Here is a 26,467-nt window from a genome sequence, read left to right on the forward strand (position 1 = left end):
CCATTAATACAAGTGTTTCATGACCCTACACCATTGCTTTCGTGATACGCCCATAATGTCAAAGACAATCATGACAATGTGTACTTATAAAACATGTCTCATCGAATATTCAAGTTTGTTGACGCTATGGATGTCATGGTTACGAGTGAGGATTGAATGTGTCGATAAGTAGAATAACAAAAGTAATTTTCAAATACAACAAATACAACGCAGAGAAAATGTTCAGATCTGAATTATCACTATGCCCCTATAAAAATGGCATGGTTGAATTTATTATGCAAAACTGAGCTCGGGGTCAGCCATGAAAGATTTCCTTAATAGCCCATCAAAGCTGAAGAGCAACGATGATGTATTTACTCTTGTTTCTGTCTTTGCCTATTTGACGAAGTGCAAATTGAGGAGAAAGAAATGTAATTGAACGATTTGACCATGTATTGTTCAATAATGTATTCCAACTATTAAACAAAGATCTGTCAGTGAGTGGACATGCTAAGTTTAGCACCGTTTGTTTATCAAACAAGTGGCTTGAATTCGACCAACATTTGAACGGTACATCAGAATGTTTCTGTGATGCTTGGTTACGTGGAGATGGAAATATGTGTGGGTGGGATGGCGCAGCAAAAGTGTACTTAACTAGTTTAACACTCTCTTCCTGTATCATCAATTCCCCCTCCCTCAAAATTGAACGGAAATCCGGTTATTTGGAATCTAATCGATAGATACTATCCTATGCATGTAATTGACTTTAATTCTAATTATCTATCACTCCTTTAAGATTAATCTTGTGCCACAAAAATCAACGTTACCGTAACAGATGCTTCGTCTGTAATCTTTCTCTGAAATTTACCCAAACTTCCCCCATAGCCAAAGGCTAAAACTATACTGATGCCACTGGAAGTCAACGACACTTCCTGTTAGCATGTGTGACAAATAGATTAAGTGCTATTATACCAATAAATAAAGCGACTTAATTGATTTTGAACAGCATACACGTAATTATCGTTAGTAATTGCTAATATGAGTAACTCAAAGGTGAGTCGTCTTCCTGCATATAATGTACTTGTGAATATAATGTCAAAGTTGTACATTCACGAAATAGAATTCTGCTGAGAGAGACAGTCAGACAGACAGACAGACAGACAGACAGACAGACAGACAGACAGACAGAGATAGAGAGAGTTAATTAGTTAATTTTTCTTTCACATATAGTGAAATGTTTATGGGATGGATATTTAGTTGGATAAATTGAATTGAATAGATTTTGAGCTTTATTTTAAAACGTCCATAATGAAATTTATTTTCCTCTCATAGAATACAAACGAGACAATTATGATAACATCATACCGAAGTAAAGTAATTTATCAACCAGCTAGGAACACAATAATTGTAATGGAATTTAGTCTCAACAAACGGGATTTGAAAACGGTGTGTAAACATTACACTTGTCTCGGAAATGGCAAAGAAAACACTAGTGAACCACGAAAATCAATATATCGATATTGCTAGGTAAACAGGAAATTTGTCAGGCTTTTAATTATTCAGCTCGGTGAATAAGAGAACCGTTTTATTTGATGTGATTTGGAGCTTAACACGAGTTACGCATACCCTATGTACACAACTTGATAGTGGCATGTAGTTTCGTATGTTTTTCCCGCCTTTTAATTAATCGTAGTGAACTACATACACAAAGTTACCAAGTTGTGACATATTTTAAGGCTTCGTTCTAAACACGATGTAGTGTTTGTAACCATAGCAGCAGTGGACATAAATATGTACTTAGCTTTTCGCGACAAACAAAATGTATTTATCGCCGGGACGAACTTCTGTACGTTGTTTGATGTAGCCTAAAGTACAAGCTGACTATGGCAGACCTATATGGATCTGCCAGTTTAGCGCAACACAACATACTAACATTTCACAACTTCAACATGGCGCCTAACTAAGGAAAATTATAAACCGAATTTGATATTATTAGTCACTGGTTTGACAACACTTCTCGTCAATGTTTGTATAATGATCGACCTGTATGAGGATTTTATCATAATTGTGCATTTCGTTAAAATGGCAGTGATTTAAACAAATTTATCAAATATCTTTAATAATCACACCTCTGAGATAGATTTCAATTTGATAAAAATCTTCCAACGATTGTCCAAATCATGAGCATCTTTAAAACCAAATTTGTATAAATCATAGTTTAGTTTTCATCGAAGATTATTACAAAAATTCCCGATAAACAATTGTAAATTGAAACCTACTCATCCTGAAATACAGTGAGAATTTTGACAGCGTAACAGCTGTTGGTCTAGTATTTTAACAGTTATGTGTACATTGCTGAACTGTTTTGTTTTCCTAGCTATATTTACAGATAAATTGTTAGACTTTTTTTTTTGAAAATTCAGACGACATGTGGAGACTACACCAAATATGATTACAATGTGCTTACGTCAGACACCTGTCACCCCAACCTTGTCTTTATGAGATCGGATTATTTAAGCTTAGCCTAGGTGGTCTATTTTTAGACTTGCCCATGTGTCTAGTATGTGATTTACATTGTCTGAAAATGTATAATGCTGAAAAAATCTCACGACAGCATCCATTTAAAAAGTAGAGAAATACAATTGTTTTATTTTACATTCTGTATAGTCTGGATCTTTCGCTCGGTTAACATATGAAATCAATATGAAGCGAACTATAGAATGGGAAACCTTTTGGCAGTTAGTAAAAATGAGAGTACTTCTCGCCCAGCGTTCACATCAGATGAAAGCCGGACATGAAAGGTACATAATGCTTACAATTAAAAGGTCAATTGCCATGCATTTTGAAACTTGATCTTAATCGTAACTGCGCAGTACAAGTAAATATCGATTTAACTGAGTAGATTTGAGATATACAATCGTATTGGTAGCTGCTTTGAAGACGAGTCAAGTTTCCCATTTATCCATCACGTGGAGATTGTAAAATAACACTACATACTAAACTGTGATTATTTGCCATAAAGCTAACGATCACCAGAGTTCACCTCCATCTACAGTTAAAGTATTTACCTTATTACACTAATAGCAAATTGGTGTAGGCAAGGGGATCAGTGCCCTGATTGAGCAGCATCTGTCGTTAAAAGTGAGTTTATATCAATTTGACATCCAGCAAGACTCTAGGTTAACTAGTAATTACAGCACGTATCAAGGCATCTAGTTATCGTAGCAAGTCCCAGACGTAGAAATAAATCAGGCCACCTATACAAGTGTTGACCCGTGACAGCGTGATTCTGACACCGGGCGTCATCACGACAGCTGTCCAGTGAAAGACGGGAAAAATGTGTCTTCGATCGATGTAAACTTAACAGAGTGTGACATACAGACAGCGACATACGGAGTATTTGATAAATACAGTATTGCTGGCTGCATACACGTAGAACGGTACAAGCAACTATCAAATTTCTCAACTAGAAAAGATTAGTTTCAACTATTAGGATAAAGTAACTATATAAATAACGGTGAACAGAATGACAATATAAACACCAACCACGAGAAAACGCAGTATAACGATCATCAAGTGTCGAATGCGAGAAAAATATTTTTCTATGGATGTTCATCTTTGTCTGAGAGTACCCCCTGAGTGCACTGGCATGAAATACCTAGGTATTAATTTTAGCTGTGTATATACGATTTGAAGTCTTCATTTCTAGGCTAAATACATCGTCGCGTATAAAGTGACTGTCGCCATATACATGTAGAATATTGAATAAAGGTGAACGTCATATACTCGTAGAGTTTAGTTTTATTGTAACGTTCAAACGACTTTATGCTTTGTTATTGTAGGAACCCTTTTTAAATTATGACGTCATGATGACGTAATTGGTTGTAAAGTTTGACAGTTTCATATCCTCACTTGCACAGTAATCTCTTTCACGAATTAAAACGTGTTATCGTCATGACTATTAAAATTATAATCATTCATGAGTATTCAGTCTCAGCGTTCGAAATGAGAAACGACAAAGAGAATATACCTGTCTTGAAAAAAAAAAGTCAAATTAACTCTAGGTCTTGATATAATAGCTTCTTGAAATATGTGCACACACTTGTTTCAGTCAAACCTAAACATTCTATCACTCAATTTAAATTTCTAACCATTTCCATCGAGAAAAAAGCCACAGAATTGACAATTTACTAGAGTAATATTATCCGGAATGATTTCGTAGCGTCTAAGATTTATCGGTGAGTTAGTGGAAACAGACGATTACTTTAATTTAATTACTTACTATGTACGAGTCCCAAGACCTTTGAGAGACCCGTAAAATATTAATAATTTGTTCGCTTCGCTTCATTCAATAATACTCTAAAAGTTCACGGCATGGTTTGACCCTGTGAGATTTATGTGATTTGCATATTGAAACATATTCAGAGGATAGCTCTGATTGTCTTCTTGAATTGTAGTGTTGTATATAATGTATGCAAAAGTGGTTATTTTATCGACACCGTCGACATATTTCCTTACTACTAATACTAGTCAAGATATTTTATTCAGTACTTTAAAACTTGATTTGCTGACAAAACAATTTTCTTTTAACATGAAAAAAGTTAGTCAGAACGTTTGGAGACCCTTTGAGTTGAGTTTTGTTGAGACTATCCTGTTTTCATTAATTATGTTTATAGAGTACACGATAATGGATATGTCAAATAGGTAGAGTCTGTAATTTTTATGGTCTTTAGGGGCTACTTTAGTTTCATACTGAAGTATACTTATTGTATTGCAAAAACTAAAACATGGCGAATCTTGTCTACAAACTAGTCAATTTTAATCATGGATTCAGATTTGACGTCAAATGGTAGTGACGTAATAAATTTGGTACTAAATGCACCCCACTCGCGGTTTGCGTTTCTTTAACCATCTTTATATCACACTATTTCGATGCAGTAAAGTTCTTTTTGTATTATGTGCACTGACTTTACTCGAAGGGCCTCAGTCAGATACTGTATCACTTTCACTTGTGAACCAGTGTTTAATTGCACGAAAGAGACGTGTATACTGTGTTTGCTTTTTTAACGAAATTGATACATTTTTCTAGCTTTTCTGACTCTCTCCTAGTCATGTTATAAAAACTTATATTGTATTTAGGATTATTCAAATTATGTACACATAGTATATATCGAACATAACATGGTTCAATCATAGACCCTCCACCAACGGAGGGTCTATGGTTCCATAACCAGCTCCATACACTATATATACACACTATATATATATATATATATATATATATATATATATATATATATATATATATATATATATATATATATATATATATATATATATATACTGCTCTACATACATATGTATTGAGCACTGTTTACTACAGTATAGACGCATTACACATGCAGAGTTTATATATATAATATATATATATATATATATATATATATATATATATATATATATATATATATATATATATATATATATATATATATATATATAAACAATAATCAAAATCAACCTAAAGTCAATGACTAGCTTACCTTACTAACTATTTCACCATTTGTGTAGCATTAGTTCCCAGTTTATAACGATAGATTCGACATCATATTTAGTAACTTTTAAGACTAACTGTTGATACACTACCAGATGGCCAAGAGAATGTAATAATAAGCTAACCCTGGCCGTAGTTATTTGAATCTAATAAGACGTTACAAAAACTTGACACAGACGTTAGAATAGAGTGACATTTAGTTAAGTCATGGCTACCCGTCATTACATTCATATCATACTTAAAATGGCTAGACCAAACTAAGGTATTTTTCAATTTCAAGTTAATCATTATTATATGGTGTATATGTCATTTATGTGTTCACTTCTTATTGCGAAAGTTGGCGAAAGTTATTGATGAAAGCTGTGCAATAGACTCGACGTGTAATTACTCCTGTAATATACATTAAGGCCATACAAGAAAAATATTTTTTAAACAAACATTTCAATGTTCGCGTCACTGCTAAATGAATAAACGGCATCTTTATTAAGAAACACCTGCCCATATAATAAGTCATTATATCATAAGTCAAAAAGTCATTGCACATTAAACGGATTAGAGTAAACTTGGTTAACTTTAATCCATTTGAATAATTTTAAGTAAGTTTAAACCGTTTTCACAGCAATGGTGTGAACTGAGAGACTCTCAGGTTAGCTTACAGGTCAATAGCTATAGGTGGGTCTCTAGTGGGAAAAAGAGCACGCCAAATACACTGAGTATATTCACTATGTATATATTGTCTAGCTGCTTGGATGGAACTAACTATACATGTGACAACACCCACTTAGGAATAGTACAGCATTTACACATAATTATACATAGATTACAGACTCATGGTTTAGCCATGTGTGCTCCACATGATCGGACATCTTACATACTAGTCACAAATGACAACAAGAATTATTCCACGATACAGCCGCATAGGTTGTAACTCAGACCCGTTTTCCACCAAACATACAATACACATTAAAACTGATTCATAAGCGAGTCGTAGTTGCTACAGGGTGCTGGAAATGGTCAATTATGAAAAAAAAGGTGGGAAACTGGGAGTGAGACATGATTTCGAATTTATTCGTATCCACACATCAAATTGTGGTATAATTTTAAATCACATAAACACATTTCCTACGAGGTGTACAGGTGGCTAATCAAGATTAAACTTATTTTTGAGATTGGTAAGTATGTTTTGGATATGAAACAAAAATTGAACCTGGAAACCATAAAGTTACAGACTGTACTCCTGTAGCAAATGGAATAAGAATTTAGGTGATTATTATCTTGTAAAAACTGTCTATTTGATAGGATATGTTTTCTTAGACTGGCAAGTGAAATAATGACTTGACTTTGTTTCCTGTAGACATTGGATGAAATGATGCGATGGATTTAGTTCATTAAAGTTACACCCTGTCCAACAGTCGATTAAGTGTAGCTTTCCAGGAGAATACCAAATGTACTCACACTTTCTAGAATATAAATACTTCATGAAAGAAACAATTACCAAAGGAATGATATTGTAACGTTCTGCTATCGTAGTTTCACGCGACTTATTATATATTCATGAAGTCATGCTTTTATCTTAACCATTACACGGCAGCTGATTCCTAAAGTACTTATTGACCCGACTTGATCTTTGATAATGGTGTACAATGCAGATAGATGAAGTGGGTTTCGGGTGAATTGGTAAATATACTAACTACTATGTCAAGGTCAAGGTCAAAAAATACATGTTATATTCTCTGTATAGCTAAGCTGTTGTGTGTCGTGGGCAAGAGAGGCTCGAATCATAGCAGTATGCGTACACGCGTGTTTGTGTTTGTGACAGACAAGCTATGTTATGTATGTATGTATGTATGTATGTATGTATGTATGTATGTATGTATGTATGTATGTATGTGTGTATGTATGTATGTATGTATGTATGTATGTATGTGTGTGTGTGTATGTATGTATGTATGTATGTATGTATGTATGTATGTGTGTCTGTGTGTCTGGCTATATGTATGTATGTATGTATGTATGTATGTATGTGTGTGTATGTGTGTGTGTATGTATGTATGTATGTATGTATGTATGTATGTATGTATGTATGTATGTACACATTGGCCCAATCCATCCAACAATACATTTTATAGACCATCTGACAATTATCCGGAATTTTCCCCGACCTTTCTGTTGGAAAGTGACACTTAATCAGCTGTTGGACATGGTGTAACTTTAATGGATTAATTTACGATATGATGTTCTGCAGTAATCATAAATGTGTTGTGTACGCTCCAAGCCATATGAATACTTAAAAACTCACACTATTACCATCACAGTGCTGTAAAGAAAAGACCACGTGACCATGTGACCATAGAACAGTGTCTCCACTTGGCATTGATTAGCAATTGTGTATTGATGTCGTGATGGCTTTTGAAAGAGTGATCATTGTTTACGTGTGATGAGACGAGTTCAGATGTCCATGGGCAACGAGATTTGTTAATTAAGTGTACTTCATTGCAAACGAAGGAGATTGTTTGCCTAGTGGCGTATGTATGACACTCCTACAGATCTCAGTTATATTGTCCGTCATTACTCAAACACCTACTGACATCTCCCATCATGGAAAATCACCACATAGTGAAATGACTGATTGAATAAATTGAGGCAACCCTCGAGCTCGCTGTCATAACTATATGTTAGACCAAAATAGAACCAGTGACTTGAGTGACACTTTCCACATTGTAAAATGCTTACAAGTTTAAAAATTATGACACTAAACTTGAATAATTCTCACATCAAAAACATTAAAAAGCAATATTTCTCAACTGTTTTTTCTCTCTGTAGGATTTGCTTCATGTCACCCACTAAAACATGACATCAAGAGGCAAAGAACAGGTGCTGATATATGAAATAGTTTTTATTGTTTACTGTGACAGTTTTACTACACACAATACATTTATATTTTCATGTGCTAGACACTGTCACCTTAAAAGGCACTTGTTTTTGCATCGTGTGAAATGATTTACGACGAAATAATGTGCGACATTGAGGGGGGTGATAATTTGTAGAGTATCATTGCTGGCAGCATTTCAAACCACTACATATTGCACGTATAGGGACTTATTTCTAGTAAACTCACCACAAATATATGCTTAAAATATTTCAGACGTTTGTCGTGAAGTGAAGGCTTTTGCAGACCTTGAATATAAATAGAATGAAAATAATACGAACCACGCACATGATGAAGGAATGACGACTGATTAGTTGTTTCGAAAAGTAGTTAACAAACAGTTTATCAATTTTGCAGATGAGCTAGGTAAATAAATTCTCTTTCATTTGTCAAGAATTTATTACAAATTAATTACCCTTGTGTAAAAACAATGACCCCGATCTCTTGTCCCTTTTTTCAGTTCAAGGAAAACAGATTTTAAAAATCGATTATATAATAACCAGGGAATCGTTATTCAGAGACGAAGTAATTAGTAAGTACAGAAATGAGGAAAGAACTTAAACATGCCGGCTTTTCACAGACATAAACAAACATTTTTTTAAAAGCCCACTTCACGTGTTCATATGTGTGGCAAGTGATTGAACAAATATGGCGCATAGACGCATACTTAGTAAACAATCATAATCATAACAACACAGGGCCTTTTTGCGACAACCGTACATTACCCCAAGGGGAAACACACTATGCTTTGTAAACCACTGTATAGAGTATGCTAATATTAAACAAATATGGAAGAAGCTGACCGACTGTACATCTGCGTCCTGTCAAAACAACTCGGGGACATTACAGATAATATTTACTGTAAGTAGCACTACAAAAATAAATTTAGAGACCCATTTAAAGTATTAGGTTAAAATCACTAAAGCTACTTCAATGTGTTTGTTAACCTTTGACCTTTAGTGACCTTAAAGCGGTCATCAAATAACACCATTAAATATTAGTGTTTCATACTGTGGCGATGTCAATACATTGGAACATTGGCTACATAGTATGCATAACACGAAAGTTTTTGTTCATTTTCATGTGGGGAGAAGTGTTGAGTTCATGACATACAGATTTACGTCGATTTGGCAAAGTGTTTGAAATATTATGCATAATGCGATTAAAAACCGTAATGTTTCAACCTATTTAGAAATATATAGTTTATAAGTAGCGCACAATATTCGCTCGGAATATTCAAACAATGAGAAACAGTGACAAACATTGTGCAGTCCATAAATTTCCAAATATTCGTCAATAAGGATGGAATGTGAGCATAACTTAGATTGCATATTTTAGACAAACAATAAAATATTCCTCGCTGAAATATTCCGCTAGACCATAAGTGAACAGCCACATCAAGTAAATCACTACCAACTCACAGACAACTAATGAATGTTAATACCACTCCGGCACCAATGTTTGCATGGCTGTGATTTACTAGTATACTGTAAATGTATGTAACTATATCCTCAAAAGACATTTCATGTTCAAGACTTTATAAATATAAACATTGCGTGGTAACTTTTTTTTTATTAATGACCCTTGGTATAGGAAAGTCCCTGGGTTGTAATTAACTATTCCTTTATTGTCAGCGTAAAGGAAAGGAAAGACTTCTGACCTAAATTACTTCTAGTTGAGGGGAATGTAGGTCACGTGATGCAATGGCTTGTCAGCCATATTGCTAATGGCTTTGGATTTCTATGTATTGCTAATGAACAAAAGAGCAGTCTTGACAATTTTACATTAACCACATCGCTATGCCATTAATACAGAGTATTGAATACTATATTCATAAACTACAGAAACGGAGGCAGTTATGAAATATATATATTTAACAAACGAAAATTCCAAAATGGGCAAATTAAAATTCGTTTGAAAGTTTGTCAACCTCAGTGCTAGTGTATACCGACTCGTGTATATTTCACCGTAAATTTCACTGTGTGCACAATTCACCTTCCACTTTGTCCATGTCAAATCAACATTTAAAACATCGCTGCTTTCATTTCCCTTTGTAGCCCCCCCCCCCCCCACACACACACACCATGTACTATTGTACGACATTTTAATTACTCGGACCGATGTGTAAATACTCTGATTTACTGATTGAAAGGCCTGCATGATGACGTAATGACCTAGCAATGACGTCAGACACTTGTCAACGAAGTAAAATATGAATGTTCCATGATAGGAATCCGTGAACCATAAAATTATCTGGAGCAAATGTGACAGCGCCATTAATATTTGTGTGCAGTGTAAGCTTGGAATGCGACTATGCATACTTAAATGTGTGCCATTACGCATTTTATGCTTGGTCGTCTGACTTCGGCTCCAGGGCAGAAACACAGTTGATAATCACGTAAAACTGACGGCCACCCGGGTGAAACATCCCCTTTGTAGTAAAGGTGGTGTAACTATTAGACCCGTTAACACGTTGTAACATAACTGTGTAGTTATTTAGCATATTTCCTGTGGTACAAATTTATCTTGATATCTCAAGACACGTTGGCAAATTATGCAACATACACAGTTGTTGTATATTTCAGAAATGATTTCTCAATTCAATCGTTTGGTGTCATTTCAAGTATGGTCAGTGGAGAGCTTTGTCTGTGTTTTACCAAGTGTGCATAGAATTAACAAATACCATCCCATAAACAAAATATACATATAGATAGCGACACAAAGGACATATTGAGTTCATATACAATTAGTTATATAGTCGAGTTCAGCGATCTGTTCCATAATAAAGGCTGTTTGGAGTTATTAGTTAACATAGTTATTACGGTATATGTATCTTGCTTCCTACCTATGTATCATACCATGACACCATTAAGCCCAACTTTACAAATACATGCAGGGCATAACAAGGCATCTATGATGAAGAAATAGATCGACCGAACCAACGGTAACGCCAACGACAAATTTTAGTATGTACAAAATTTTCCATGAAATGCAGTTGTAATTAAAGGGACACATTCACACGTCATTCTCATGAAAATGGCAAAACAATAACCATTTGTTAACATTTTTTGCAATCAGAGTTTAACGATTGAAGTAGCAACGATAGTCGGATGTGTACTTATTATCCTGTCCAAGCTGTGTCAACTCGTGTTTTCTCCTCCAAACCTGTCAATCAAAGTGCTATGTCAATTTGCCAATAAGCTAGAGGGTCTTATTAAGACTATATAGTATCTTTCACATCGATGTTTTCAATTCATGATCAAATGTTGTACAAATGTCACTCAATTGCCACAATGATAGTAACAGCAATTATTCTCATCATTAACCGATTCGTTAATTTTTTATACTTTATATCAACTTTTAATTCATAGATTCTGGAAGATATAAAAAAATTAACAACATTGATTGAAAATGGGAGATTTCGAATATATACTTTTACTAAGTTTACCTCCACAAACCATCGTACCAGTAGTTGCCTTTTAGTGTAATATGTCAACTTACGTGTACATTGAAAGTAGATCAACTGTGCTAATTGATGTGGTCACATTTGTAAATGGTACTTATGTGGTTAATTTTGTCATAAGGGGAAAAATAAATTCAACATGAACAAATCTTCACAAACTATTTAATTGATAGAATTGAGGAGATTTGGATTTTTCTGACGCTATATGGTTGACACATGTAATGAAAGAAGTCGATTGTTTTTTTTTCAAAGAAAAGAATTAGTCCAAAAGTCAACATTTCAAAGGTTTGTTCACTCTGGGGGGAAAAGGCCTGTGAAACGTGTAGTAGAGATTATCCATTCATTTTAGAATTATACATTTTACCTTATACTCAAATACATTACATTTTAGTCATCTATTATAGCGTCATTTTACGATTTAATTGAAGCCATTGCTACATCCGGTTGATCCCTTATGGATTAAATAATTTGAATCTGGCTGAATTATAAATGTAAGTTCAAATTTAGAAGATGCAAGTCCAGGTTTTATAAAAACAAGCATTTACTAAAACATCCTACGCATGCACTTCAAAACTGTTCGCCAAAGTTATGTCCATGTATACACATTTACCTGTGTCTATTACTGACTTACAGGTCGACTAACATTAGCTTTGTCTGCCAACCAAATAAACTATGCCATATACAAGTGTAGAATAAGATGGCAAGGACTGGTTTGACACACAATACACAAATTATATTCTTGCAAAACACAGATCATACGCTGCTTTAGTCATATCCGAGCTGACCAGGAACATGACATAGTGAGATCGTAAGAACCAAGATCTATCTTATCCCATCAGTATCCATCACATTGAGTAGAGGATTCCAGTAATCTCTTTAGAACTTAAGATTTAGCTAAGGAGGGAGAAGCATCTTTGTTAATGGTGTGGCAATATAAGGTATGATAGGCGATAAGTGACCCAGTTAAAGGAACAGCGCTGTGATTTCTTTTCCCGGTTACAAATATATGTCACGGTATGGAGGAGTTGTTGAAGCCATATTTTGGTCAGCTAATGTACTGTTTAACCCAACGGAAGTAAATTAGACACACACACACACACACACACACACACACACACACACAAATATATATATATATATATATATATATATATATATATATATATATATATATATATATATATATATATATATATATATATATATATATATATATATATATATATATATATATATATATCACGATTTAAGTATTGAAATGGGACCCCATTATAATATGCCTGAGGACCAAAGATTCTGTAGTTTTTGCGTTTGGCAAATCAAGTTGTGTGTTGAAACTGAATTACATTACATTTCTTAGCCAAGTGTCCTCGGTATCAGAAACTGACAGATCTTTTACCAGTTTGGTTCAACAACAATCTTATCTTTAAGTACCACCAATGTAACACACCCTTTTCAACTATCTGTTTTTATATACTATGCAAAAAATGTAGAGAATACATGTACTTTCATTTTAAATTGTATTTGACAGCATCTTCACACTGTCTCTGTATTGCGTTTTGTATGCTCTCTGCGCCTCTGACTTTTCACGCAATAAACCACCCTGCAGTATACTTCATACAATAACAAATATATTCAGTCTGTATAAAGGTTTCTCCTATATCATGAGTAGCAATAACTTTACACTACAAAAACATGGCGCCAACGTAACTATGACAACCACTAGACCAATTCTGTATTACTACGTTCGTTTATCGTCTTGCGAAGTTAAAGTAATTTTCTTTTATTTCCATGTAACAATTGAGTGAATTCAGAGAAAACTGAAATACAACCTTGACATGGAAATATTACAGAATTCAGTTCACTTATTTTAACTTTCTCCTGAAAAATTACTTCCAGAATACATAAAATAATGTGAATCGTTACTGTTAACCTATTCCCACACTGTTTAATTTAAACATTATTTAATATTTCTATGTTAATAATTATTCTTAATTAAAAACTATTACAGTGTTTCTGTATTATTATATTATTCCTAATTTCTACGTTATTTCGCCAAACTTGACATTCATAAGTAAAATATGTACAATAATGTAATTAGCTCAAGAATCACGATGAAATAACCGAACTTGCCTATTCCTGTAATACAGAGTAGAACTTGTTTTGTCCACTATGAGAATTAATTTATGGACACTTCATTTCTGTGCATCGCGATCGCAAGACAAACTCCAATTTGGCATTTCAATTGCACAGAGAATCTGTAAAGATATCAGATTATATAAACAATTCCCCTTCTGTCATACAACACCGATCATATCATCATCATCATCATCATCATCATCATCATCATCATCATCGTCGTTGTTGTTGTTGTTGTTGTTGTTGTTGTTGTTGTTGTTGTTGCTACTGTTGTTGTTGTTGGTGGTGGTGGTGATGGTGGTGGTGATGGAGTGGTGGTGGTGGTGGTGGTGGTGGAGTGGTGCTGGTGGTGGTAGTAGTGGTAGTAGTAGTAGTGGTGGCAGTGGTGGTGGTAGTGTTGATGGTAGTGGGATGGTAGTTGTGATGGAGGTTGTGGTAGTGATGGTAGTGGTAGTAGTAGTGGCGGTGATGGTGGGGTGGTGGTGGTGGTGGTGGTGGTGGTGGCGGCGGCGGCAGTGATGGTGGGGTGGTGGTGGTGGTGGTGGTGGTGGTGGTGGTAGAAAGGATGCCTGATTTGCAATATATGTATGCATTCTTTCAGTAACTGAACTTTAACTATCCTCGAGAGAGAGTGAGCATGACTCCACTTTCCAATTTGTAAACAGATTAGGCGAGATACTTACGTTAAACGTCAGAGGTAATGATAAAGTTGATAGTATCTCTAACTAAGCCATTACCCGTGTAAGCCTAAAGTCTAGAATCAATCTAAGTATGATTCTATACACACCAATAAAACGTCCAGTCTATCCAACAGATCTAGAACAACGTATTGTTGAGTTAAATCTTGTTTTCTTTTGTCTTCCCATGAACATCCAGGTTTAAACATTGAATTTTGTCATCAAATTCGTCAAATAATTACACATTCGCGATATGCAGACAAAAAGAGAAGTTATCAAGAACTAATCTGGTGACTTTCCAAAAAACACTTTCTAATCATATTATCTTTCAACGGATTACAAAGATTACATAGCGGAATAGTTAAATAAGTCTAAAATACGATGTGTACCCATGGTGACGATGGGTGACCTTTGACACTAGATCGATGCAAATAAACTTGCCATATACAGCGATCCAGATCCTACCTGTACCTACAAGTATGATGGACTTCTTACAGAACGAATGTTCCTTGTTTGTTTTATCTCAACTCTTATTTACATTTTGGTTCACAGAAATCAGTGTAATTTTCAGACTTACACTCAAACTGTAGGTCTAACGATGAGTACACTTACATAGTCGCAATTCAGTGCATTTGGTGATAGGATGACAGTAAGTTCTGTACTTACCGCATCAATTTAGAGCATTATCAATTCCACGTATTTGGAATTGTATTATAAGACCAGAGTTTGAACTAGCCGTGCTCGTACTTCATAACTGACAACAAGTCACGATGTCACGATTTCGCATTCAGTACAACCACGGGAACTTCCTATACTCATCTCCCATGTCAAATAGCTCACCAATATAATATAATTAATTAAATACAATTGGTCATTAATTTGGTATGTTCACATACCTTTGATTACGGTAGAGTACTTAATGATTTTTGAATGAGGATTTTATACAATATAGACATTGCATCTTAAGAAGGAATCGTTGTGACCGATAAAACCATATCCTTAGACACAAGTACAGAATTATAATAGGGGTAGTTATAGTTTGGTCTATTAGTTCAATGGAGTCGTTGGAAGAATGTGATGGCTAAAATGACTTGTCAGAAGTTTCTGAGGCATTTGATTGACGTGGCTAGTCGTGAAAGAAAGCATACTGATAATTAGTCTAATGATGATGATTGAAATGAGTCATTTGAACTGTTTGACAGACATACAAGATTACGTGTAGACAAGTGGACACAACCGTAATACATACATACATAATGTTTTCTGAGTGGCAAGACTCAATTAGTTGATATAGGACTATTTCATAGCTTCTCTTGTATTATTTTGAAATGTCCAAAGTGAATTCGACATTTGAGTTGTTCTGTTATTTGTAAGTGTAAATAAAGATTCACTCACTCACTCACTCACTCACTCACTCACTCACTCACTCAATAACTCATGCTCGTTCGTTCATTCATTCATTCGTTCGTTTGTTCATTCATTCATTCATTCATTTGTTCGTTCGTTCGTCCATCCATCCATTCATTCATTCATTCATTCATCCATCCATCTATTCATTCGTTCATCCATTCATCCAATCATTCAATTAATGTTATTAATGGATAATTAAATTTATATAAAATGTGATTATGTTGTTAGATGTAGGTATTCGCTGTGTTCTTTCATGGAACGTTCAAATGTTGATTGCACGGGAGGATAAGGTTTTCTTGTAAAGACCAAAGGTCGATAACCTATCATTTCATGTTTTATATGACGATCGTCATTAAACAAAGTGGTCTCCAGAGAGAAAAAAACCAAGTCTCATCAGTAACTTTAGCTTTTTTATTATTCAATTCGATCCAATTGACACAGAACATCTCGTAACAGAAGTCAATGCCCTGTGAAAGAACATTAAACTAGTTATTGTGTATATAATGATTTATGCCTTCTAATATAACAAATATTATTTAAAGCCGACACACATATGTATTACATAATGTAAACACACACTGTAGTATGACAGGATTGTCGCTCGTGTTCTCAGCTTGTTCTAGCAGCTTGATGTTGCTTTGGTGAAATATTTGTAAAGGATACCCCATGCATACATTCAAATCGCTGAAACTGTTGTTTTAAACATACACGGTGACTTGTAAAGTTAGTGCTATGAGGAGTGTTATTGTTTAGTAAAGTCTGGGCTAACCCATAGATTTGTCGTGGTCTCACCAGCTCTAGCCTAGAATCATCAGTTGTATGTGGATTTCTTTCGTGCTTTTTCTCTACCACCTCCCCGGCTACTGAAATCCAGATAGCAAAATTCTATACGAGCAGCTATCTACTAGACTAAACTATCCCAGGGCCAGCCTTTCAAACCACACATGAAATGGATAGACCACGCGATAAGCTTTGGGCTAACGTGAAGCAGCGGGAGGTTGTAACTGAATGAGAAGCATACGTAATTACCCCAGGTGGCCATATGGATAAGAATTAGGTCATTTTTTTTTAATTTATAGAACAATTTTATCCTGGCTTCCTCCTTGAAAACTCAATGTGAAACGACAAAGTCTGTGTTTGTAGCTCAATACATTGCAACAAGCTAAAACAAATTATATAAAAAGTGTTATTGTACGTACACTAATAAAGATTTTACACATTCATTAATCGTTTGCAGTTTATTTAGTTAAAAACAACGACTTGTCATGTGTAGTTTCTCATTGATTTTTCAAGTAGGAAGCCATGATGAAATTGTTTTATAAATTAAAAATCCAATAAAAACACAAATCTTCATCCGTATGGCAACTTTAATATATATCGTTTTCTCCAGTGTTTTCTAATCAGTCAAGTCGACCCTTTCGTTTGGTTTCACAGTATATTAAGGTTAATATTTGGAAAACACTTTGTGTTGTATATTAACTTAAACGTTAACATTTGTGTAGTATTAAAAATTATTCTCATTGGGATCGTGAAACATTTTATGTTAGATTTGATTTCATGTCAAAAGAATAAAAAGCCTCGATGGGAAGAAACTGTTTAATCAGTTTGTTAGCGTTAGTTTATTCATTAGTTTTATCAATTAAACTAATTTGATTTAATTTGTGTGAATTACTGCCGAAAGTGGAGCCTTCGCTTTTTGTGTGATTGTATAGTAGTTGAATACATGTCGTGCCACATTCGAGTCTTACGTGTCAAAATTGTCAGTATGTCAAATAATAAACGTCCTCATAAATTTAGCAAATGAATTGAGGTCAGTCATTCACTTTTATCGTGTTTTTTTGTTATAAAACATACTAATGTCATTGTCGTAAAGAGGCTAGTATTGTCGTAAAGGGTACATAAAACGCTAGCCTCTTTACGACGGCGATATTTCACGTACCCTTTACGACATCTCTATTTCACATACCCTCAACAGAAATACATGCTCATGTTTGCGAGATTGCTTATATAAACAGGTGCGAAACACATCTACTAGTGTCCAACCAACATCAAAAAGACATCTAAAATAAATTATCAATGTGAATGTACAACAACTGAAATTAATAACAAATTTATTAACATCAAACAATTTTTTTCACTCACGACATTTACAAACAGAAAATTGCAAAATGCTACGTCACATCCACATGCATCTAGAAAAGTGAAAGTTGGAAAATGTATTGTCCATAATTGCTGAGAAGAGTTTCAAAACATAATTATTCATGATCTCGTTTTGTGTCATCACAGACATCACCAACGTCTATGGTGTCGTTAAGAATTGTTTAGTGTAGGTATCAGTTCCTTCAATGAGTGTAATGTATATCGCCATTGATGTGCCAAACACTTATAACAAACGTTTGTAACACATGTGGTTTATTTTTATCCATTGAAATAACCAACATTTATCTCATAGTTAATTTCTGTCATCAAGTCTAACAGCCTTTCAAAATACCGACCTACAAAGTACCTACAAAATTTGACTTACTTTCCAACTAGTATTCAAAGAGTCTGAGAGAGAGAGAGAGAGAGAGAGAGAGAGAGAGAGAGAGAGAGAGAGAGAGGGGGGGGGGAATGGAGAAGATGGAGAAGATGGACAGAATATTTGAGCAGGAGTTCAAACGAAATATATATTTAGTACCTCGTTTGAGGGCGTTTTCTGTCGATAAAACTTGTCGGCGGTCTTGACCCAAACCAAAGACCCTACACGAAAACAAACTGAACTGATTTGATTTGATTTGGAGAGACAATTCAAACCAGGCCTTACATGTATATGTACATACACGTTGTCCTTTAAATACATTCAATTTTTACAAACGTTACAACTTACAGAAGACAAATAACCTTGTAAAATTAACTACCCTTATTCATCCTAACAGGTGCCTTGGCTTCGGAAGCAGAGAAAAAACTCCGAGAAGAGCTTTTCAAGTTGTATAATAAACTAGCACTTCCCGTTGATGACGTAGATCATGTTTTGAATATAACCTTTGGCCTTGCAATATCTCAGATTATAGACGTGGTAAGTTGAAACCTCTGTTTGTACTGTCAACATTTACTTACTAGTATATTTTATTTCACAATAGTTTTCTTCGTTCAACCGTTAAAAACACGAGTTACATGTAAAGTGGCCTGTCACGTACACGTCAATTATCACGTTCACGTACAAGTACACGTACATGTACTAGATTTTAAAGTTACGAATATTTCTGGTTGATAGGAAAAACATTTTTTTTCTGCGCAAAATAGTTGTGTTGAAAAAAAGGGAAAATAAAAGATATTGGATGTTTTTAATTCAGAATCAATTGTAGCGTATGTAAATAAATACACGTTGTGGTGATGTCTTATTACAATGAAATCAATCATGTATTTTCTGTTCGAATGCATACAACTTGGCCTGAGTGTAGCATGATGGCCTGACAAGACTCCATATTCTAATAGAGCAATAACTACATAGTGTACAGTAGTATACCAACGTAAATACGATCAATTAGCATGTTTGCTATGCAAGCTATAGGCACGTCAGTTGATTTTAATTTTGATATTTTTTCCAAAACTCATAAACATATTTTCCTTTTCAGAATGAGAAAAGTCAGATCATGACAACAAAAGTATGGCTTCGACACGTAAGTAGAAGATATGTAACTATTTGACCTTTCACCTTTGACCCAAACAAATCACAATACATGTTGTAAGGGAACGCATTACAGAAATTAACGTTATGAGTTTATTTGCATTGTCGATTAGGAGAATGCATGCCACTTGCACTATCTCATCCATCCTTACAAGACCAACGCCACCATATGTCGATAGTTCAAAAATTCTTACAGTCAGGTCTCAGACCCCCACCCACCCCTCTTAACTAAATAGGGCACTTGCAATCCAGACTGAGCATGCTCAGATACAAAGGACTGTGGGATTATCTGTGGTTATCATAATACCTAATCTGGAGCTACCAATAAAATAAACCTCCCATAAAGGTCAGGGTGACTATAAATTGATTATTTGTGGTTACAAACAATGTAACAATATTGTTTACAATACTAATTTATTAGCATTTAGTATCCCATTTCCCATGATGCAACATTCAACATGGCGGGTTTGCAAGTTCCCTAATTGGCCGACATTGAAAATTGTTTCAGACAGCAAGTAAATTTCAAATCAGCAAGTAGTAGACTAAGTATATATTATTGTTGAATACAACGCCACAGTAGTGAGGAAAAACTGGATCTTTTGTTGACACTTTACTATATTTTAGTGATATGCATTTACTTTGGCAAAACCTCTTCCATTTCTCAATTTGACATTTTTTTTTAGAAATATTTGTATTTAATAGGGGTGCAAAACAGATCCATTGAAAGTAAACCATTTTTGTAGGATGAGAACTAATAAAAATGGTTCAATCACCAAACTAAAAAGAATTAAGTTGTTTTTTTATCCTACATTGAACTATTAATCTTGTCCCTAATATTACACAATTAATCAATGGATATTGTTCAAATACTTTTATTGTAGTCCTGGAGTGATAGCCATATGAAATGGACACCCGAGGACTATGGCGGAATACGTAATATTCGAGTTCCCGCACAGTTGCTATGGATACCAGATATCCTTATTTATAATAAGTAAGTGTACTTCTCTTCAATATGGTAAATTAGCGTGACCCTTATAAGACACTTTCCAATATGACGTTTACTAGTATATTACAGTAGTAGTACTTTAACTTTATGTGTTGTAAATAAAACCTGTTTATTTCATTTTCTCCAATCGGGTCTCATGCGTTTACTATTTTTCACCTCCGTAAGGGAACGTTGTTATAGCTTTGCCTGTCTGTCTGTCTGTCTGTCTGTCTGTATGTATGTATGTATGTATGTATGTATGTATGTATGTATGTTTGTTTGTCTGTCTGTCTGGTTTTAAGTCTGTCCATATGTATGTATGTGTGTCCGTCTGTGGACACGATATCTCAACATATTATTAATAACATAATAATCTTTGTTCATCCAATGTCCAAAGAAATTCGGTTTACGATGTTGTCTTTAATTTTTATTCGACAGCGCTGATGGTACGTACGACGTTCAAAACATGGCAATGGCTAATGTGTATTACAACGGAACGGTCTCATGGGTTCCGCCGGCTATTTATAAAAGTTCTTGTAAAATAAACGTTGAATATTTTCCCTTCGATGAGCAAGTGTGTAAGATGAAGTTTGGAGCATGGACTTACAGTGGTACTGTGGTTGACTTGTCACCCGAAGGCGACAAAGCTACACAGCGGGACTACTGGAATAGTGGAGAATGGGATATTGTCCAGTCACCTGGCAAGAGAAATGTGGTCAAATACCCTTGCTGTGATGATATTTATGTGGATATAACGTTCGACTTCCAGATCAGAAGAAAGCCACTTTTCTACGTGGCAAATCTGTTATTACCCTGTGCTCTCATTTCGTTCTGCAGTGTATTGGTATTTTACCTGCCCTCTGATTGCGGCGAGAAAATGTCATTATGTACTTCTGTACTCGTCTCATTGTCTGTGTTTCTGCTCTTGATTACGAAACTCATACCTGCAAATGCTGACACCATGCCACTGATAACAAAATATCTCCTGTTTACTATGGTTCTTGTGACGTCATCAATTGTTATATCAGTGTTTGTGCTGAACATTCATCACCGCTCTCCATCAACTCATGTAATGTCACCATGGGTCAGACGAATTTTCATCGACACACTTCCCAAATTTTTGTGTATGAAAAGACCCGACAATTACAATTTCAGATACAAAAACGTTGGCATTTCACTAACTAAGGACGCAATAAATAACAAAAGAGTGGATTCTAATAGAATTGTTATAGAGAGTCCGAGCAGCAGTAACTTCACAGTACGCATGCGTTCGAACGCAGATGGAATGATAGCAAATAATGGTGATGACGGTAAGGTGTTTTCTTATTATAGTATTTTACATGCCAAAACGTAACATGAAATTATAATTGATAATTGATATTTAATTATGATAATTTGTTAAGAACTGTTGTGAAACTATATCAGGGTGCCCGTACTTAATTCTATGTTGTCATCGTAACACCTCAAATATGATGGGTCGGTCGGTTTATGATTTTAAAAAGCGCATGTGTACATGAACATGTTGGTGATACTTTCAATTCATAATTATATTTTATCAGTCTGAATGATTTAGAAATGATAATTAAAGTCATATATTACTGAAACATAGCATATTTGCAGTAGATTTTCGTTAGCTAGCGTATAGATTGACTATACTTACGATTTTATTAACATGTAACTTGTTTGACTAAAATATGGTTAAACGAATGTTGAAGATTTGTCGAATTTTATTTTTCCAAAATGTGTGAGCTCGAGAATGACGTTTCAAAGTGTCACTTTGTATATAGTGAGTGCACCGCCAGTGATATAATGCAAATTGTATTAAAGGAGCTCATATCTGTTATGTCACGTGAAAAGAATGCTGGAAAATATATTACGGTCGTCTGTACTTCTTGCACGCATTCGATGTCGTCAGAATACCTGAGTTGTGATGTGTAGTCCCATAAAATGACATTCCGTCAACATACATTGCTTTGAAATGTAACCTCCCGCTTTATACATAGAACCCATATGTACCCAGGCTGTGTAACCAATGAAAAGCCGAAGTATACATTATTCGTTTCACTTAAAGCCCAATCTCCCCATTATCCATACATAGAACCCACATGTACCCAAGATGTATGCCTACTGACTCTTACACCCACTTTTACCCCATTCTGTGACTAACGTATACTGTATATGCTATATACTGTGTATTGTATACCCATCCCTATATGTTCCTTTTTCTGTTTCCCTTGCAGTGACGCAAGCACTTCCGATACCCAAGTATCTCCCCTCTTCAGTTTCAGATGGCGATACCAACGACGCTCTAAGCGTTGACAAAGCAATACAAGAAATAATGTATATCACAAGCACTTACACAGACGAAGAAGATTTCCTCAGAGTAAGTACAGATGTGCGCATTCACTTCTCTCTTTCGTAATCATCACTCAGGTCATTATGTCACACAAAAGGACAGAAAAAATATTTTATTCAAAGCCTGGAGACTTGAGCAAGCCTAGACACTCATGTTACCTATCTCCAATACATATATCATCTAAGGACAATACATATCACCGAGGACAATACATATCACCGAGGACAATACATATGTTAGGTCTTTGTCATGTTATCTTCATAATTCGAATAATTTTTTCTTTCCTTTCAGTTACGAGAAGATTGGAAGTACGTTGCTATGGTAATCGACCGCATATTTCTGGTAATCTTTTGTTCCGTATGTCTTTCTGGAACGATAGGTATTCTACTACAAGCGCCACTGGCCGGAAAATTTTTCAAGGAGCAATTATTTGGGTGAATGAACCACAAGACACTTTGACGTTCCATTACACTATGCAAGAGAACTATTACAGTACAGCTTTTCAAAGTGAAGCGCTCCACTATCTAATTTGCTTGGCCCATGGTTTGGTGCTGCTTGCAAAAAAAAGAGATAAATTATAGTTGCTTGAGTTACATCAAAACTGCAACTTTGGACCGCTTTGAAGTTTGCTGTCGTTACACGTCGACTCCGGCAGCTTGTTGACGCTGTGCATAGGAATCACACTTCACTCCTATGTTGCCATGGCAGTCATTGGAAAGTATGTAGAATCTCAAGACATCTTGATTGCCAGAGTGCAGTGCAGGACATATCTATCCATCACACACACACACACCTGAAATTATAGACATTGGCGGAGGAGATCCTAAGATGCTATACCTTCGAATACAAGACATATTCACTCCAAATGTTACATAAAATATACAACCTCGTGTATATTTGATTTTTTCCCTGGCTCCATGGAGATTTCTTGACAAATTAACACCATGAACGTGTGACCTTCAAGTTCAAAGGTCAAAGTACAATATGACAACACAGATCAATGTGCCGGTCACATTGTACATATATGTAAATTGTACTAGTTGAATGATATACTTGGACTTGTAGATGAAATGTTATTGACTGATATTAATTCAGTGCAATAATATTTCAACATTACCTCTGGGATTGGATATGACTTACTGCAATATTTTACCAATAACTTAGACTCATAACTTGACACATAATTGACACAGGTGACTGCAAGCATTCTTCTTAAGTTAAGTGTGTAGTTATCCTTGCTCTTGGTTTTAAGCCTGAACCGAGAAACGGGTTTCATGATTCAGTATCTGATGTCTGAAGGCTTTAATCGTACGTACTTGACTATCATGAGGTGATCCCATAAGAGTGTCATTTCTAGACTATCCGACAGCATATTTTAACTTTATAAAATAAAAGGCAATCTTGAATTTCTTGTAGATTTGGTTACATCATATTATGCCTTTAAATTTGCGATCTTGACACTTGACGCAGTAAACATATAACCATTGGCATAAGTACGGGAAAGCTGACAGTAAACATGTGGCCATTGGCATAGTACACAAAATCTCACAATAAACATAAGGCCATTGACATACGTACATAACAGCACACAGTAAACATATGGCCATTGACATTACTACGCGCAAGCTGACATTAAACATACTGACATAAGTACAGGACAGCTCACAGTAAACGTATGACCATTGACAGCACAGGTCACAGTAAACATATGACCATTGACATAAGTACAGGACACCTCACAGTAATCATATGACCATTGGCATAACATGAAAAAATATGGCCATTGACATAAGTACAGGACAGCGCACAGTAAACATATGACCACTGACATAAGTACAGCACAGCTCACAGTAAACATATGACCATTGGCATAAGTAGAGCACAGCTAACATGAAAAAATATGGCCATTGACATAAGTACAGGACAGCTCACAGTAAACATATGACCATTGACAGCACAGCTCACAGTAAACATATGACCATTGGCATAAGTAGAGCACAGCTAACATGAAAAAATATGGCCATTGACATAAGTACAGGACAGCGCACAGTAAACATATGACCACTGACATAAGTACAGCACAGCTCACAGTAAACATATGACCATTGACATAAGTACAGGACAGCTCACAGTAAACATATGACCATTGACATAAGTACAGGACATGTGACAGCTCACAATAAACATATGACCATTGACATAGCTGCACGAATAGAAAGCTCACAGTACTTGACTGTGGTCTGAGTTGAAATATACAATGCAATCGCGTCATTACCTTATTTAACATAACATTTCCTAATCGGTTTATGATTGTCAATGTAGAAATGATTTTATGAATTGATTCGATTCGATTCAGGTTGTAGTATTTAGTATATAATTAATAATTGTTCACAACATAACTGTAGTTAGCAACGTTCAGCAACAACTTTTACGAGTGATGCTTGGATATCGTGCACAGGTAAAACAAAATGTACAAATGTACAACATATTTATTATTTGCTGCTGCTTCAATCACAGAAGCAACGACAAGAGATTTATTAGCAGGATTTTAAAGTTGTTTATTTTCATGAAATCACGAGGGATATTTTGAAACAAAATAATTTATTTGTCTAAAAATAAGAAAAGTGATCGAAAACCGACATGATTTAAATGTACCTAGTTTGGGATTGATTGACAAAAAAAAGACAACATCTTGTCATGACGTCATCAATATTTTTGAATGACAGGTGTCACTTTTGATTGAGAGGTGTCATGTTTGACTGGCAGGTGTCACTTTTGACTGACAGGTGTCATTTTTGACTGACAGGCGTCACTTTTGACTGACATGTGCCATTTTTGACTGACAGGTGTCACTTTTGATTGACAGGTGTCACCTATGATTTGCAGGTGTCACTTTTGACTGACAGGTGCCATTTTTGACTGACAGGTGCCACTTTTGACTGACAGGTGCCATTTTTGACTGACAGGTGCCACTTTTGATTGACAGGTGTCATGCAAAGCAATCGTCAAACATCAAGCCGTAAAAACATGGTAAGAAAAGTACTGTCGATCACATGATTTTAGTTTCCATTGTGGAAAAATATCAATAACGTTTCTTTCGCGGTAGTGTAAATTTTCTCTACGAGACGTTGTGAGTTTATAGACTTGGTTAGATAAATTTTGGTTTTACTGTTTGGTGTTCTATTGTACTGCGTATAACATATATAATTGTGGTTTTAGTTTTTTTTCACATATTGTACACGATGGATTTTTAGAAATAGACATGAATTGTTTTAAAGACAGCATTATTGCTGTACACTCCAAATATA

General features: G+C 35.1%; 1 protein-coding gene across 1 annotated transcript in view; it reads left to right on the forward strand.

The window, feature by feature from the left end:
• The window catches only part of LOC144449671 (neuronal acetylcholine receptor subunit beta-4-like), a 36,863-nt gene extending 13,218 nt beyond the window's left edge, over positions 1–23,645 (forward strand). Inside the window, exons 2-7 of the mRNA XM_078140245.1 lie at positions 19,067–19,206; positions 19,766–19,810; positions 20,700–20,809; positions 21,242–22,113; positions 23,044–23,186; positions 23,451–23,645. Coding sequence (XP_077996371.1) covers positions 19,067–19,206; positions 19,766–19,810; positions 20,700–20,809; positions 21,242–22,113; positions 23,044–23,186; positions 23,451–23,597 — 1,457 coding nt within the window. The 3' untranslated portion in view covers positions 23,598–23,645. The remainder of the gene's footprint in view (positions 1–19,066; positions 19,207–19,765; positions 19,811–20,699; positions 20,810–21,241; positions 22,114–23,043; positions 23,187–23,450) is intronic.
• The last annotated feature ends 2,822 nt before the right edge of the window (positions 23,646–26,467 follow it).

Source organism: Glandiceps talaboti, chromosome 18 (genome assembly GCF_964340395.1).
Source record: "Glandiceps talaboti chromosome 18, keGlaTala1.1, whole genome shotgun sequence".
NCBI lineage: Eukaryota > Metazoa > Hemichordata > Enteropneusta > Spengelidae > Glandiceps > Glandiceps talaboti.